Source organism: Arxiozyma heterogenica (assembly GCF_036370985.1).
Source record: "Arxiozyma heterogenica strain weizmannii chromosome Unknown scaffold_15, whole genome shotgun sequence".
NCBI lineage: Eukaryota > Fungi > Ascomycota > Saccharomycetes > Saccharomycetales > Saccharomycetaceae > Arxiozyma > Arxiozyma heterogenica.
The window spans coordinates 321,233-337,351 of NW_027042668.1; the positions used below are offsets into that span (position 1 = coordinate 321,233).

At 30.5% G+C, this 16,119-nt stretch overlaps 6 protein-coding genes and 1 non-coding gene across 7 annotated transcripts; 2 read left to right on the plus strand and 5 right to left on the minus strand.

The window, feature by feature from the left end:
- Positions 1 to 566: 566 nt before the first annotated feature.
- Positions 567 to 648, minus strand: PWA37_000995. The gene has a single exon. It is a non-coding gene; the product is annotated as a tRNA-Ser (tRNA).
- Positions 649 to 3,642: 2,994 nt separating this feature from the next.
- On the minus strand, positions 3,643 to 4,113 carry HYP2 (translation elongation factor eIF-5A; the record flags this gene model as incomplete). The annotated part of the gene is made up of 1 exon (XM_064857643.1): positions 3,643 to 4,113. One exon carries the CDS (start codon positions 4,111 to 4,113, stop codon positions 3,643 to 3,645), a length of 471 nt encoding a protein of 156 aa, XP_064715481.1.
- Positions 4,114 to 6,074: 1,961 nt separating this feature from the next.
- RAD23 (Rad23p) lies at positions 6,075 to 7,292 on the plus strand (the record flags this gene model as incomplete). Its single annotated transcript, XM_064857644.1, has 1 exon — positions 6,075 to 7,292. One exon carries the CDS (start codon positions 6,075 to 6,077, stop codon positions 7,290 to 7,292), a length of 1,218 nt encoding a protein of 405 aa, XP_064715482.1.
- Positions 7,293 to 7,685: 393 nt separating this feature from the next.
- UTR4 (putative acireductone synthase UTR4) lies at positions 7,686 to 8,372 on the minus strand (the record flags this gene model as incomplete). Its single annotated transcript, XM_064857645.1, has 1 exon — positions 7,686 to 8,372. One exon carries the CDS (start codon positions 8,370 to 8,372, stop codon positions 7,686 to 7,688), a length of 687 nt encoding a protein of 228 aa, XP_064715483.1.
- A 2,538-nt stretch (positions 8,373 to 10,910) lies between these two features.
- On the plus strand, positions 10,911 to 11,255 carry CYC7 (cytochrome c; the record flags this gene model as incomplete). The annotated part of the gene is made up of 1 exon (XM_064857646.1): positions 10,911 to 11,255. One exon carries the CDS (start codon positions 10,911 to 10,913, stop codon positions 11,253 to 11,255), a length of 345 nt encoding a protein of 114 aa, XP_064715484.1.
- A 608-nt stretch (positions 11,256 to 11,863) lies between these two features.
- Positions 11,864 to 13,216, minus strand: UTR2 (chitin transglycosylase UTR2; the record flags this gene model as incomplete). The annotated part of the gene is made up of 1 exon (XM_064857647.1): positions 11,864 to 13,216. One exon carries the CDS (start codon positions 13,214 to 13,216, stop codon positions 11,864 to 11,866), a length of 1,353 nt encoding a protein of 450 aa, XP_064715485.1.
- A 642-nt stretch (positions 13,217 to 13,858) lies between these two features.
- YEF1 (NADH/NAD(+) kinase) lies at positions 13,859 to 15,592 on the minus strand (the record flags this gene model as incomplete). Its single annotated transcript, XM_064857648.1, has 1 exon — positions 13,859 to 15,592. The coding sequence occupies one exon, from the start codon at positions 15,590 to 15,592 to the stop codon at positions 13,859 to 13,861; it is 1,734 nt and encodes a 577-aa protein (XP_064715486.1).
- Between the last annotated feature and the right edge of the window lie 527 nt (positions 15,593 to 16,119).

Genomic DNA, 16,119 nt, shown 5'->3' on the forward strand with positions numbered 1-16,119 from the left:
TATTCTGTTATGCAAAATTGTTTCTGAGTTAATATTAACCTATAAAAGAAGAATAACAACCAAGAAGAATAAAGGTGAGATAAAAAGATATATAGTGATATCAATGTAGTTGTATCTTTAATATTGAATCCAATGATATAGAATAGATCTATCTCTTATATCTCTCCAAGTGATTTATTATTGATATTATTTCTGAGCCGACTATTATTAGATACTGATAACTATAGGTTAATTACGAGTGTTCATGTTAGAGTGTCCCTTTATGAAAGACTTACTGTGACATATGAAATCCTGATGTTACTACAGACGGTCTTATGAACTCTTTAGTTAGTGACAATGTTCTTGTTTTTCTTGTTTATATACGTATATGTATATCTGTACATGTTACTTTACTCTTTGTGTAGAGTATAATTTATACATTGCATTTAGATAACAACCGGAAATCACATATCAATTTTAGTGTTCTGGTAATAGGTCTTCATCTATTACACTTACATTAATGGTAACAGAACAACAACAAATCTGCAAAGAAAAAAAATATCGAACTTACATAGTTAAAAAAGAAACGACAACTGCAGGATTCGAACCTGCGCGGGCAAAGCCCAAAAGATTTCTAATCTTACGCCTTAACCACTCGGCCAAGTTGCCCAAATCTGCTGTTGTTGTGGAATAGAATAGTTATAACCATCAAGATTACATAAGATCCTGAATGAATCTAGAACCAATTAGTGTATTAATAAGCCATACATGTGCTACAACATTAGATGCTGCATAATAAAAAGATTGGATTACATAAGATCTTGGCAAATCTAGAATTTACCTATTGTTTTATTAAGTCCCACGTGTATTACTAATCACCATGATTAGAGAATTGGGATGCAGTTCTAATCCACTAAATTAATGTAATAAATTTTAGGATTGAACCAGTCAGATTATTAATGTACTAATTTAATGCACTAACCTGAATAATCGATCGAGCTCCAGAAAACATATAAAAGGACAACGTTTTCTGGAGATAAAAGACCATCTTCCATAACCGTTTCTTGTGAATAATATATATATTATATATAAACATAAATAAAAAAACAAGCAAGTAACAAGTCAAGTAACTTCGAATAAGTACATTAGCTCGATATAAGCCGCTTAATATATAAGACCGTTTTAGTAATTATACTATCGACTATAGTTGATTACTGTCTCGATTATTTGGATTACTATTAATATTATTTGCGCTTCCCTGGAATACACAAAGAACTTCACCACACCAAGCTACAACAGCTGTTCTCTGTTGTAGAATAGATTAATAACAATTACCATGATTAAAGAATTGGGGTGCAGTTCTAATCCACTAGTGCACCTAGATTAATGTAATAAAATTTAGGGTTTGGATCACTAAGTTCCTTAATATACAAATCTGAATAATTGATCAAGCTCCAGAAAACATATAAAAGGACAACGTTTTCTGGAGATAAAAGATCATCTTCCATAACAGTTTTTTCGTAAATTATCTATATGTTGTATATAAACATAATAAAAAAAAAACAAGCAATAATCCTTAATTCTCCTATATATAACGTTCTTATATATTTGTTATTGCCCTTACTATTTATTCAGTAGTCCTATTAAAAAAATTGGTCCTAAGTCCGAACTACAACATTCTCTAAGAACAAAAGAGAGCTCCAACAGTTTCAAATAGTAAGAGACCAAAAAGTAAATATACATACAATACTCTTAGTAAAGAAAGGCCTTTTTTGATTTAACGATAAAAGAGCTTAGACGAACATTTGTTAAGAACCATAGAATTTAATTAATGAAATTATTACTCCACAAATTTATATATAACGATCGATTATTTTAGCAAACAAAATTATACTTGAGACTAATTTATAGTCATAGGTATTTTTATTATACAGAAGGCAACAAAGAATCATTAATTATTTTTTTAGTTCCTCTATGTAGCATTTTTTTTATAGTTAATATTATTCTCTTTATTCTTTTGATAGTCTAACTATCTAGTTTTTTTTTTCTTTTTTTTTTTTGAAGTTCAAACCACAACAATGAACATCTCTATCTCTACCTATTTTTATTTTGTTTAAGATATTTGAATCTCCAACCAATCATGTTTCTATTCAAACCATCAAGATTGCACAACTATTTACATGTTTGACTTGTCCGGCAGTTAGTTTACTTAAATTTTTGTTATCACTAGATTTAAGAATCTATCTTCACCTAATTATTGAAAAATTTTCATAAAATTTTCATTTTTTCTGATAATATTGGTGATGTAGCACTTAAGTGGTTTGTTAAATTTTCTGCTGTTCGTGATTTGCATTCTATTCCCTATTCTTCTTTGGACCCATAATCCATTACTTCCCAACTACTGCACTATTTATGAAGTTTATTCATCAATTCAATATAATTACAATGTTGATGAGTAACATCAAAAAAAATTCTACCGACATAAAATAAAAATATACTACCTGAAGGACTATAAACTAATAAACTAGTGCCACTTCAATTATTTTAAAAGAATAATTTCCTTGCCAGTAAAAATAAATGTTGGAATGCAAATAATTTAGGAGGTTAAATATATGCTCAAAAAACTAGAAACTGTTGGAATTTGGAGCCTTCTGCGTCCATGGTAATGGTAGACATCATTAAGTTATAGATGCTTTTTGTATTGTGTACTAAATATATGTATATACTTATTATATAGTGTATTCAGTATACATTCTTTTATTTACTTTAAGTTTTCTTTTAAAGTTTTTCATTTCTTTTCAAATCTTCGAAAAACATATTTGGTGACAAATAAAATGTCTTCCTGATATTATGGTACATCCTTACACCACATAATATACAGAAAAATTAATTAAACATAATTCTTATGAAAATGACAGTAATAAACTCTCATTTTCCAACAGAAACATAAAAGATAAATAAATAAATATATATATATTTACAATAATTATTCTTGACCAGCTTTATAAGTAAACTAGTCACATCTGTGCATTTTCTTAATCTATATGTAATGATTATAGGGAAATTTTATTTTATCTAATTTATATATAACAAAATATCTATTAGACATACAATTTCAAAACACTCTTAATCCTCAAAGGATAAATCAGTTGTTTTTCCGTTTATTCATGCATGAAATTCTTCCCATCATAAAGTCATTAAAATTGTAAAAATTGGGATAGGTACCTTTAATCCCTTATTAATGACTATTTTTCTTTTTTTACTTTTTACTTTTTTCTTTTTCTTTTTCTTTTTTATTTTACATATTTTTCTCTTTTAATGTATAGGAGTATAAAGTAACCTTACACCCACGATTATTTATATCAGCAATATGACAATGGGAAACACGGACGCCACTTCCCAATCAAAAAAATATACTCCTTTGCATTTCTATAAATAAACGCATTAACAAAAAAAAGAGATATATATATATATGTACATATGACTAAACATTTAATATTTTATTAAAGATCAATGCAATAAACTAAATTTAATAAATAATTGTAATAATAATATAATATAATTTTATATATATAAAAAATTTAGGATAAAGTGAGGGGAAGAGGAAAAAAAAGTTAAAAAAGGGGAGAAAGGGTTAAAAGAATATGTTTAAAAAGACTTAACTTAGTTACCGGCAGATTCCTTGAAAGAAATAGCAGCTTCTTCACCCATAGCAGCGATGATGGTGACCATTAAGTCCTTACCTTCATCGAAAGCAGCTTGTAATTGTTCACCTAATTCACCCTCTGGAGCCTTAACATCATCCTTAGTGTCACCATCAATGGTCATTAAGGATAAGTAACCATCGTCAATGTCTAATAAAGTGTATTCAGTTCTCTTAACAACTGGGACTTCCATGTTGTGAGTAGATGGAGATAAATCTTCTAATTTCTTACCAGTGAAAATATCTAAAGCAACCAAGTGGACTTTAGCATGACCGTGCTTACCAGTCTTGGAAGTAGACATATCAACAATCTTACATGGTCTACCTTTGATAACGACGAAACCGTTCTTTCTTAAAGCAGAACATTGCATTGGGTAAGTGGCAGAGGAACCAGCATCAGCAACTTCGAAATTGTGTTCTTCGTCAGACATTTTTTTATCTTATATGTGTATATATATATGTGGATAAAGGGAGAAAAATAGGATGTTTGGTTTTCTAAGTATAAAGTTTTCTTTTTCAGAGTTAATCTACATACTATTGAATTACAAGTGGAAGTAATTGAGTCAGCTGAAGCTTGAGATGAGGGCGGTAAGGGAACCCATGTGCTAAGATTGTTTTACGTTTATATATAAAAAAAATTTTTTTCTCCCCTTCATCGTCCCTTTCATTCTCAACCTCATCAATCTCAATCATGTCGTTGAATTTTTCCAGTATAAGAAAAATAATGGCAATAGTAATAGGAAAAAAAACAAAGAAATAAACAAAGGAACAAAAAAAACACTTTGTACAAAAAAGAATGTTTTTTTTTCTTTTTCTTTTTTTTTTTTTTTTCCTTTGATGAAGGGGTTTTTGAAAACAACGACGACAACAACAGAGAAAGAAAAAAAGAAAAGAAAAAGAAAAAAACAGAAATAATAGAATAGAAAAATAATACAGAGAAGGGAAACTTTTTTTTTTTTTTTAAAGTACGATATTTTGATTTTAAAAGGCGGAGGAGAGGAGAGTTGTATCGGTAATAAATTCATCCTCTAAACAAATCTTATTTTCCTCGTTTCTTTTTTCTTTCTTCGTCCATGTTGATAGATTTTTTTTTCTCTCTCTCTCTCTCTATTTATTTCTCTTTCAGCATTTCCTGCCGATAAAGGGGAGGGAGCGGGGGGAGAGGAAAAGGAAAAAGGGAACATGGAAGAGAATATAATTCTAAACGAACTTTGATTCAGTACTCAGCAAGATCTGGGTGTATGGGTTCACGTGTGGGTCCTTTTTTTCGGTGTAATGAGAAATAATCTTGTATTATATTATTAATTACAAAGTGTGTTGGATGAGAAAGAAAGAGAGAGCGCAAAAAGAATAAAATAAAATAAAAAAAATTAAAAAAGAGACACCGTTAAAATGTATACATGAAATGAAAGAATATCGTTATTCATCTGTAGTATTCAATATTATTATATTATCATTATTATCATTATTATCATTATTACTATTATTATTATTATTATTATTATTCGGCCACTTTTCTCTGAATTAAAGTTTGTGTTGATCTTTTTCGTTTGTGCTTACTCTTCAATCTTTTAGTTTCTTTCTTCATCTCTTTGTTTTATTTTATTTTATTTTTTCTTTTTTTTTTTGACTAAATCTCTACTAGAATTTTCAAAATAACCGAATCGTTAATTAGATAAACTAACGTTTAGATAACTAACGTCTCTTAAAATAATAAAGTGGTTACTAAAGATAACTTACCATAGAACAGGTTGACAGATAATTCTGGAATTTACAGATTGGAAAAAACAAAAAAAAACACCTTAGAAATAAATAAAAAAGATTGGTGAAACCCTAACAACAGGGAACAGTAAAACAGAAAAACATCTATTCCCCACTACAAGCCCTAACTATTCTTCACCAGAAATAAATTCCACAAATACAATAAACACACATAGTAAACATTAGTAATGATTATGTTGCAACTAGGGCATCACACCCATACACCCTAATGCTTGCAAAAAGAAAAACAAAAAAAAATTTTTTTTTCTTTCTTTCTTGTTGTTGCTGTTGTTGCCACTAATTTTTCTTCGAAATAAACCGTTTAACGTAGGACAAAAAAAAACCCAAAAAAAGAAAAAGAGAATTAATTAGAAATAATGTAGACATTTGCAACAAATAATAATAGTAACGATAACGATAATGATACTATTACAAAACAATTTGAAGGTACACTTATCTTAAAAGAGCTTTTTGTGATTAAATACATAACATAGTTAAAAAAAACATCGTAAATACTTATCGATCTGTTTTTCACTTTTTTTCTGAATATAAAGGTGAAGTGTTTTTAAAAAGAAATAGAGTAATAAAAAAAATAAAAACTAATAATAATAATAATAGAGCTGTCTAAATCATGATGGTTAATATTACATTCAAAGATTTCAAAAAGGAGAAGACCACACTAGAACTAGATTTGTCACAAACTATTCAAGACGTTAAAACACAATTATCCTTAACTAAAAAATGCGAACCCTCACAAATTAAATTAATCTTCTCTGGGAAAGTCTTACAAGATAATAAAACATTAACTGATGTAGGTTTAAAAGATGGGGACAATGTCATATTAATGATCTCGAAAAAGAAGCAATCTATAACAACCAACAACAATACTATTGAACAGTCAGCAGGCACAATTAAAGTCACTGAACCCTCAACATCATCCACAGAAAATAAAGAAAGTACAGAAAATGCAAATGCTAATACCGAAACTTCGACTACTACTGAGACGCAACCACAACAACCCCAACAATCACAACCTTCTAACCAAGATAGCGGCTTTGTTACTGGATTACAAAGAAATGAAACTGTTGAAAGAATCATGGAAATGGGTTATCAAAGAGAAGAAGTTGAAAGAGCACTTAGAGCTGCATTTAACAATCCTGATAGAGCTGTAGAATATTTGTTAATGGGGATTCCTGAACATTTACAACAACGTCTAGTAAGTCCCTCTACTACTTCACAATCCAATAATGGAACCCCAAACAACGACAATAATAACAATGATACAAATGAAGAATTACCACCTGATGAAGAAGATCTTTTTGCACAAGCCAGTGGAACTAGCACCCCACAAGATCTATCTAGAAATACTAATACACAATCTGGTACAGCAGCAGCCACTGGTGAGGCAGGTTCTGGTATACCAGGGTCTATTGGTTTAACTGTAGAAGATTTATTAGCATTACGACAAGTTATATCAGGTAATCCTGAAGCTTTAGCACCATTATTAGAAAATTTAAGTACCAGATATCCACAATTACGTCAACAAATAATGGGAAACCCAGAAGCCTTTATCTCCATGTTACTGGAAGCCGTTGGTGATAATCTACAGGCAATGGATGAATTTACCGCTCCAGAAGCTATTGAAACAGGTGACCATGAACTTGAAGCAGAAGGGTCGTTAGCCTCTGCTCTCCCACAATTAGATATCACTCCAGAGGATGAGGTGGCCATCAACAGATTATGTGAATTAGGTTTTGAAAGGTCCTTAGTCATCCAAGTTTATTTTGCTTGTGATAAAAATGAAGAAATTGCTGCCAATATGTTATTCAGTGAATATGCTGACAATTAAAAGTCACCAATATGTAAAAGAGCAGGAAACAAAGAATAAAGAAAAAAAAGACTAACAAAACAAGTAAGAGAGAGAAACAAGAAAAAGAATCGTTTAAGATATGATAAACAGATATAATGTATATAAACACACACACATATATATATAGCATATAAAGAGAGTATAAAAATCAACTTTCTAATGATATATGTGTGTATTAAGTACAAAAAATAAAGTAAGACAAAGTAGATATCAATTGTTTACAGCGTTATTATGACACTCTAAAGTTACACAATACTAAAATAGCGTAGAACTATAAATGTATAAGGAAAATACATGGATATGTTTAACTTACTTGCTCTTTTTTTCCCTCTTATTTTTCTTTAATTAAAGAAAAATAAAAAACAAAGCATATTACAAATTCTCAAAAGTAGTATAATTTGGATAATCTTCTTTATTCTTTACTGGATTATTACCATCTCTTAATGCTAGCCCAACGTTAATATTACATTGTTTAGCAGCATCTAATTCTAATGGATTATCACTTAAGAAAAGTATATTTTCACCCTTTTCACCAATATCTTTTAGTATATTCTCATATGATTTTGATTCAATCTTAGGACCTGAAGTATTGATATCGAAATAACCTTTAATAAATGGAGTCAAATCAATCGACTTTTTGTTAACATCATCAAATTGACATGCATATTTAAATAATAAAATTTGTGCTTTAACTGATCCACTTGAGTAGATATAAATCCTATTACTTGGGTTGAAGATCAATTCGATTGCATCCTTATAGATTGGTGCTTTAATAGATCCATCAATATAACCATTCTCCCATATAAAGCCTTGCAACGACTTTAATTTTGAATCCTTCACATCACGAGAAACAAGGTCCAAGATATGAGTCTTTAGTACATCATTATCTTCAATACCAAAAGAATCTAAAATCTCATCAATTTTTTTATCATTAGAGAGATGTCTTTGCGAGACTAATTGTGGAACTTGGGATACAAAATATGGAAATAATATATCTTTAACAAATGAAATTGGACAAACTGTACCTTCAATGTCTAATAAGAAAACTTTACCAACCATACTAGAATGAAATGTGTGTGTCGCAACGTTAAGTCAACTTTTTTTTATAAGTCTTTATTGAATTGCTTATTTCCTAATAATTAATCTCGTATTTCAAAAGTAGTTACTATATCATCTTTGTTCTTATGGTAGTTTTGCTATCATGATTATTACTTTTTTTTTCTTTTTGAGATTGTTGTTAAGAGTAGGAATCCAAACAAAAAAAAAAGAGCAATGTAATTTTTTTTATATGAAATTCCTTTGGTATTTCCAAAAAAGGAAATGAATAATATTTCACAAATATACTTTTTTGCAATAAAGAGTATCTGAAAAATAAACAAACAAATAAAGTATACTTTCAGTCTAATGGCATCATCATATGTGGGTTAGAATAACAAAAATCAAATAAAATCAACAAATATACTTACAATTTTATTCAATCTTATCTAAAATACCTTCAAATACTCATTCTAGAATATAGTTAAGCTATATTTAGCGGAACATTACTGTGCCAAATTGCATTATCCACACAACTGATATATTTTGCTATTTTTTCTCTACCACCTACTCTTCCATTCCAGTAAGATCTTTAAAAGTCGTGAGTTATCATGACTATATTATATTTGTCTACTTGCAATCACAAATGGTTTAAATGTGACATCCTTTTAGACTTCTTATTTTTATTACAATTTACAATGTCTTCGTTACATAAACGAATTGCTTTCTTATACTTCTTACTTAAATAGCTTTTAACTAAAGTATACTGTTTTCCTGTAGCTTTTAAAAATTCCGTCTCTATCTTACTCTTGCAACTTTTTTTTAAATGCAAAACCTAACAAATGTATAAAGAAGACGAATTTACTATAAGGAATAGAAACAATAGTACTTTAATGTTAAATTACCATTTGCTTTTTGTAAACCTCCAATATAGATAACTAGAGCTCACAAAGAGTGTGATTCAATCTTTTTTCAAGTTAAGTATATTCTCTCCTTCTAATTTATATTGATTAATTATAATAACTTTACATTCTTCTAATCATCTGTTTCATGTGTTTCTGTTTGTAAAAAAAAGAAAAGTTATTTAGTTTAAACTTTGTCTCTGTTTTATCAGAAAAAGTAAAGAAATATCTTACATTAGAACTATATGTAGAAATAAAAAATGGTATTTTTAAATCATATAAAAGAATAAACGCTTTCCAAAACGTTATTAACTTTAATCTAAGAGTAAAAAACCACGTATTTGGGACGAGGGGATGAATTAGACTTATTCATTTAAAACTTTTTCATGTGCAATGTAACTTAAAACTTCTAAACATAATTATAAAATGTTAAACTCAATTTATAAAAAATACACTGGCTGAAGATACAAATATTTTTGCAAATATTTGTATTGATAAATACATAACTTAAAATGTTAATTGCTAATTTTTTATATTTTTTCGACAATATTCTACTCGAAAACTATATTAAACAGGCTATATGGCGCGTAAAGATGCATTGTGTAAAATCTCTTAGGGTTTATCCCAAATGAAAATTTGAATAACATCGACTTTTTCCAGTAGAAAACAAGTAGTGTTATTTCTATATTTTTTTTATATAGCTGGATTTAAAGTTTTTCATTTTTCTTGATATCAAAAAAAAAAAGGATAAAAAATTAACATAGAAAACATCCTTACATCATTAACACATCTATGTGTTCGATTCCTCTTCATGACATTTTTTCTTTCTATACTTCAAACACACACAAGCAGTCTTAATTATTTTTTTGTATAACATCTCCGGGGTTTGCGGGTATTACGGATAAAAGCACACAATAAGAAAAAAGGGAAACAAAGGAAAATTTCTACCCACGTCTTTGCTTCTTTTTTTTTTCCTTCTCCTTTTTTCTCTCTCCCCCTCCTTGAATCGCCACCATTACTAAAAAGAGATGAGACAAAACAAACTATTAGAATGTGTTGTGTCGATTGAGCCAGTAAGAATTGATTTCTACTACCGGAAATACTATTTTTGTTTTTTTATTACTAATATGTTCAACTTGATCGAATCCTCATCCTCATCTTCATCCTCATTCTAGTTATTATTATTGTTGTGCACAAACTACGATAATAGTGGAACCCCCTATGTTTGTCCAATGGCGTATTTGCTTGTGTTATGTCATCGACACATGGAAAGGAGAGAACTTCATGTGATTTAACTTTGATAACTATATTATAACTTACTAATTGTCTGAGCATAAAATTTATATATCGGTCAAACCTTGTGTTTGTTCCTTGAGATGTAAAAACACACACACACACACATATATATATATGTGTGTGTATACATATGCATATGTTGGTCATCATCCTCCAACCTTTCAGCGTAAGTCTGGATTACCTTGTATAAATCTTCACCATTTTCCGCTTTCAAGTGTTTATCGTTTCTTCCTTGCCCCTCCTAAGCGATAAAACTAAACAGATCATAACAGAGATTATTGCTAATCTACGTATCTAATACACAACAAACAAAAACAAAAACAAAAACTTCATAACCATTAACATATATAATTAAACTATTAAAATGGCTAAAGACAAAGGATCCTCTGGTGTTCCATCTGAAAAGAAAGGTGCTACTCTTTTCAAGACTAGATGTTTACAATGTCATACCATCGAGGAAGGTGGTCCACACAAAGTTGGTCCAAACTTACATGGTATCTTTGGCAGACGTTCTGGTCAGGCTCCAGGTTATTCATACACCGATGCTAACATTAAGAAGAACGTTCTTTGGGACGAAAACAACATGTCCGAATACTTACTTAACCCAAAGAAATACATTCCAGGTACCAAGATGGCTTTTGCTGGTTTAAAGAAGGAAAAGGACAGAGCAGACTTAATCGCTTATATGAAAAAGGCTGCCTCTGAGTAGGTGCTTGATATAAACCCACATTCTCTCTAAAAGAGTAAAAGAAGAAAAAAAAATAGAAATAAATGAAGAGAAACAATGTACAAAAGGAACCAAAGGGACAAAATACAAAAGAAAGTGATTTTCATGTGTAAGAAAAATTCCAAATTTATTTATTGTTAATTGTTAATAGAATAAAAGGAAAAAAAAATAAATAATAGAAAATGACATGATGTAAGATTTTATCACTTTAATTTTTCCGCGTGACATTTTTATTTTATTTCATTTTATTTTGTTTATTTGTTGCTTCATTTCATGTTAGGTTGTAAATATTAAGTTGTCTTATTTATTTGTTTATCTATTTATTTATATATCTTATTACGTATTCATCCATCATAATATATATTCATCGAAATTCCTAGAGTAGTCTCTATTCCTAATTTTCTTTTTTATTCTTAGTCGGTACCAATTACATGAGGGTTGACGCCTGGCCTATTAATAGAAATTTTGATTAATTTATAAGAGGAATATCTATTTCAATAGTAACTATAATGTTCTAGAATCTAATATACATATGACAAAGTAATAGAAGGTATAGATAATTTGGTATCTAATGTTCGTAAAAAAAAAGTTTACACCAGCAATATATTTAAAAGGAATGTTATTATAATTGTGAAATAAGGTTCTTTATTAATGCTACCGTAGTTACCAGATAGTGTCTTTTTATTTACTGTACTACTAAATGTCTCATTAATTAAGAGTGCCTCTGTCACATATGTCACTTGAATACTCGTAGCGACTTTACTCGTGGTAGATGTATATGTTGTAGATTCTTTCGTGGTTGGACCAGAATTGTCGGTACTTCTACTTTTTTTATTTTCACTCTTCGACTTTCTACTAAAAGATGAAGAAGTAGAAGAAGAAGAACTACTGTAAACTCCTGCATTTGGATCATCACCACTAGCTTCCAATGACCCCAAATATGTTCTTTTATTCACAATAGCAACATCTTCCTGTAAATATCTATGGTGGTTGGTATATACATATGCAGTCGTACCATTTTGTGTAATTCCACTGGGAACTTTACCACATGTAATATTAACTTCTTTCAAAATAGCATAATAATAGCCCGGGTCTGTAAGATCAGGTGCATTCCAATCAATTTCACCCCCAGCCCATGCAATGGTACCTTTAGGATTAGTCGAGTTACCACCTGGCCAAATTGAGATATCAATCTTAGCTGGAGTCTGTGGGAATTGATAAATACCAGTAGTACTATTATATGTCTCATTCTTATATAAAATTCTACCAACAACACCATCCACTGACCATTTTATGTAGTCTTCGTGCCAATCAATTTCATAGGTATGATAGTCATCGAATGTATTAGTGGTAGAAATATTAAAACTGTTAGTATAATTTAAAACACCATTCCAATAGAAGTTCGTCTGTGTTGTGTTTAACTCCGAACCAACCCATTCAAAATCAATTTCATCTTGAACATTGGAATACAGAATAAATGCAGTGACTACACCTGCTAAATGTGATGTTTTTAATTTAGCACTAACCTTCCCATACCAGATATCACGTGTAGAAGCTAATAAAGTACCACCGGAGTATTTTGGCATAGCTAAGATTAAAGCATCTTCTTCTTCATAATCCATAATATAACCTGAGTAAGTCCAATCTGCCTCACTCGTGTTACCCAGATATGTGTCTGCATTAACAATCTTAGACCTATAATTGCTGAAAACGGTATTAACATCTTTGCAGATAGGTTCTGGCATGCATGAGTTCAAAGAATAGGAATATCTTGGATCACAGTTGCCCAAACAGTATGTGCCTGTACCACATACACCCGCTCGAGAACAACATGGATACTTTTCAGGACACGAAATCGTAGAATTACAATGATAAACTTCGGTAGCCAAAATTTGATTAAGCAGCACCAGGAGAAGAGTAGAGATATGTAAGATGGAAGTCATCTTGTTAGGACCCTAGAAAGCAAAATGAAGCAAAACAAAACGAGGCAGGACAGAACAGAACTATCAACGCTAGTTTCAACCGTTAAACAGGCAAAGCCGTAACGTAAAGACTACAGCATGTTCCTGCTTTCATTACATCGACCTTATTCATCCTTCTCTTTTTATATCTCTATACACCAGCTCTTCTCCTCGAGAAAGAAATATGAGATCTCTTGTAAGGGCTTTGCAGATTTCTTTTTTTATTTTTTTTATTCTCGAGTCTCTTACCCATTTAGGACAAAATATTTCACAACTTTTCGCGAATGCTTGGTTCTGTTATTCGCTATTTTTCTGTTTTAGATAAAACAATAAAGATACTCTCCAATTCAGGAAACTGTGGGCTATTTTTATGATTAAACTGTTTTCAAAGGTATCCATCACTACTGATCCAGTAACACCTCAAACTGCAATAAGTTACAATTTGTTTTATTTTTATTTAACTGTTTCTGATTGCAAATGTATCTATTGTGACTTGGTTTAAAAAAAGAATATATAGTAAAGGAGGTATATAAAACAACAAAAACAGAAAGAAAAATTACACAAAAGGCCTATTATTCACACACACACATATTGCTATTTTTTCAAAATGGCTTGGCATCTGCATTACTGAACCTTCGAGCATTGTTGTCTATCGTCTATATCTGATTCCTCACTAGAACATTCTTCTTCACTGTTTAGTGGTCTACCGTATGCCAGTAAATTAGCTCTTCTTTCTTCTATATATTCTTCTTCACTACTCTCGGAATTATGCACCTCTGTGGCAAAAATTTCTCTATTCTTACGTGAAAGGATATGAGTGAATGATTTTTGTTTTTCTCTGATATTCCAATTCATGGTTCTACTAATACCATCAATGAACTCTGTTGGTGAGGATTCTATTGTGGGGAAAACATACGGACTTGCACATATAGTGATATAATCACCCTTCTTCAATTCTACCCTATTTTTACCATCAAACGCCACCCAGGCCGTACTTCTTGATTTCGATGGGACTCTAACTTTCAATTTCATCGAATCAGGCAAAACAATTGGTCTGAAACTCAATGTGTGGGGACAAATGGGCGTTACTGCAATAGCATTAACTGATGGATAAATTAAAGAACCTCCAGCACTTAAGGAATAGGCAGTAGAACCTGTAGGTGTAGCAATAATCAAACCATCTGCTTGAGCAACAGTCATTAGTGAATCATCTCCATACAATTCTAACATAGATATATACGGACTTGGACCTCTATCAATGGCAACTTCGTTTAATACATGATGTTCAGCCACACATTCCATATAACACAATTTTTTCCCTGTGATAGGATCCTTTTTTGTTGTGTGTCGACGGTAAACATTACATTTTAGTCTCATTCTTAAATTTGTTTTAACCTTTTGATTCAATATTAAGGGTAATTCTTGTTTAAAATTTTCAAAATCGAAATTTGTTAAAAATCCTAATGAACCCAAGGCGTATGATAACATTGGCGGCACATGCTTTTGAAATAGAGTGGAAGCAAATAGCACTGTACCATCACCTCCCAATGTTATACAAAGATCAAAGAAAAGATCATGTTCCTCAATGAATTGTTTATTCCAATAGCCAATTTTAGCTAAAGTACAGAATGAATCGGTACAGATTTCCTTTCCGGCAAATAATTCAGAATCCTCAAAGATGTCTTGAACATATATTGTCATTTGTTGATAATTGGTCAATAACCATGCGACCAATTCTCTTAATAAAATAATTAAAGAAACTTCATTCTTCTTCACTATAATGATAACTTTTTCCACTTCTAAGTTAATCTTTGTATTAGAGATATCCTTACTCAACATTCTTACATCATATGCAGTGTTAGCAAATGCCACATGACTCTTACTTGTTTTTAATGGATGATCACTGCTTGCTGTCGATATTTTTCGTAAATTTTCCTTAGCAGAATTTAGGTCGGCAAGATTCTTAACATATTTCATATAACTTTCATCATCCGTCTCTTCCACAGCGATCTCATTATTATCATTGTCATCATTATTATCATCATTGTCAATAGTATGAGCAGCAGCAGCAGCAGTAGTGGCAGTAGTAATAGTTGCACTAGTAGCAACACTAGTATTATTACTGTGAGATTGTGATAAAACAGGGAGACATTTGCTTGTTTTATTTTTGTCGAATTTGAACTTGTCTAATCTATCAATCAAACCATTGGTGCGCGTTATAGGAGACGCATTTTTATAAGAAGAAGAAAAAGTTTCACCTATCTTAGTGTTAACATTACCATCATTATAATCACTATTCAATAAACTAGATACAGAATTAGTTTGTGTAACCCCTGCCATTTCTGATGGACTGATCATTCTAATGCCGTTACCTTTCCTTTTCCTTTTTTTCTTTAAAGAAACTACTTAAACGTATAAGAGAAAACACACCACAACAAAACAATATTTAACTGTAACAACAACAATTCTAATTGTACTAAAAAATGTTATTATCCTTGCAAATCAACTGGTTGTTGCCAATATATACAACCTAATGTAATACAAGGGTTAAAATAAAAAAAAAACACAATTCTAATTTCCCTTTTTACAATAGTAATTCACTATGATGGCCTTTCAATGGTTGGTTCTAAAGGAACTAAAGACAAATCAATAAAAATTGATCAAAGAACTACAGATTACACACACACATAGAAATAGAAGCACATGCACATATATATATCTATATATATGTATATATACAGAAGTACAAGGTGCAATATAACCTTGGACAAAAAAAGAGCAAATTCTCATCGTGTGACTCGTTTTTTTCTTTGTAAATGCACTTCCTCCTTTAAGCAATTCACTCTCTCCCCCAGTAACAATTTGTTACTCTTCAGTCACCCAAA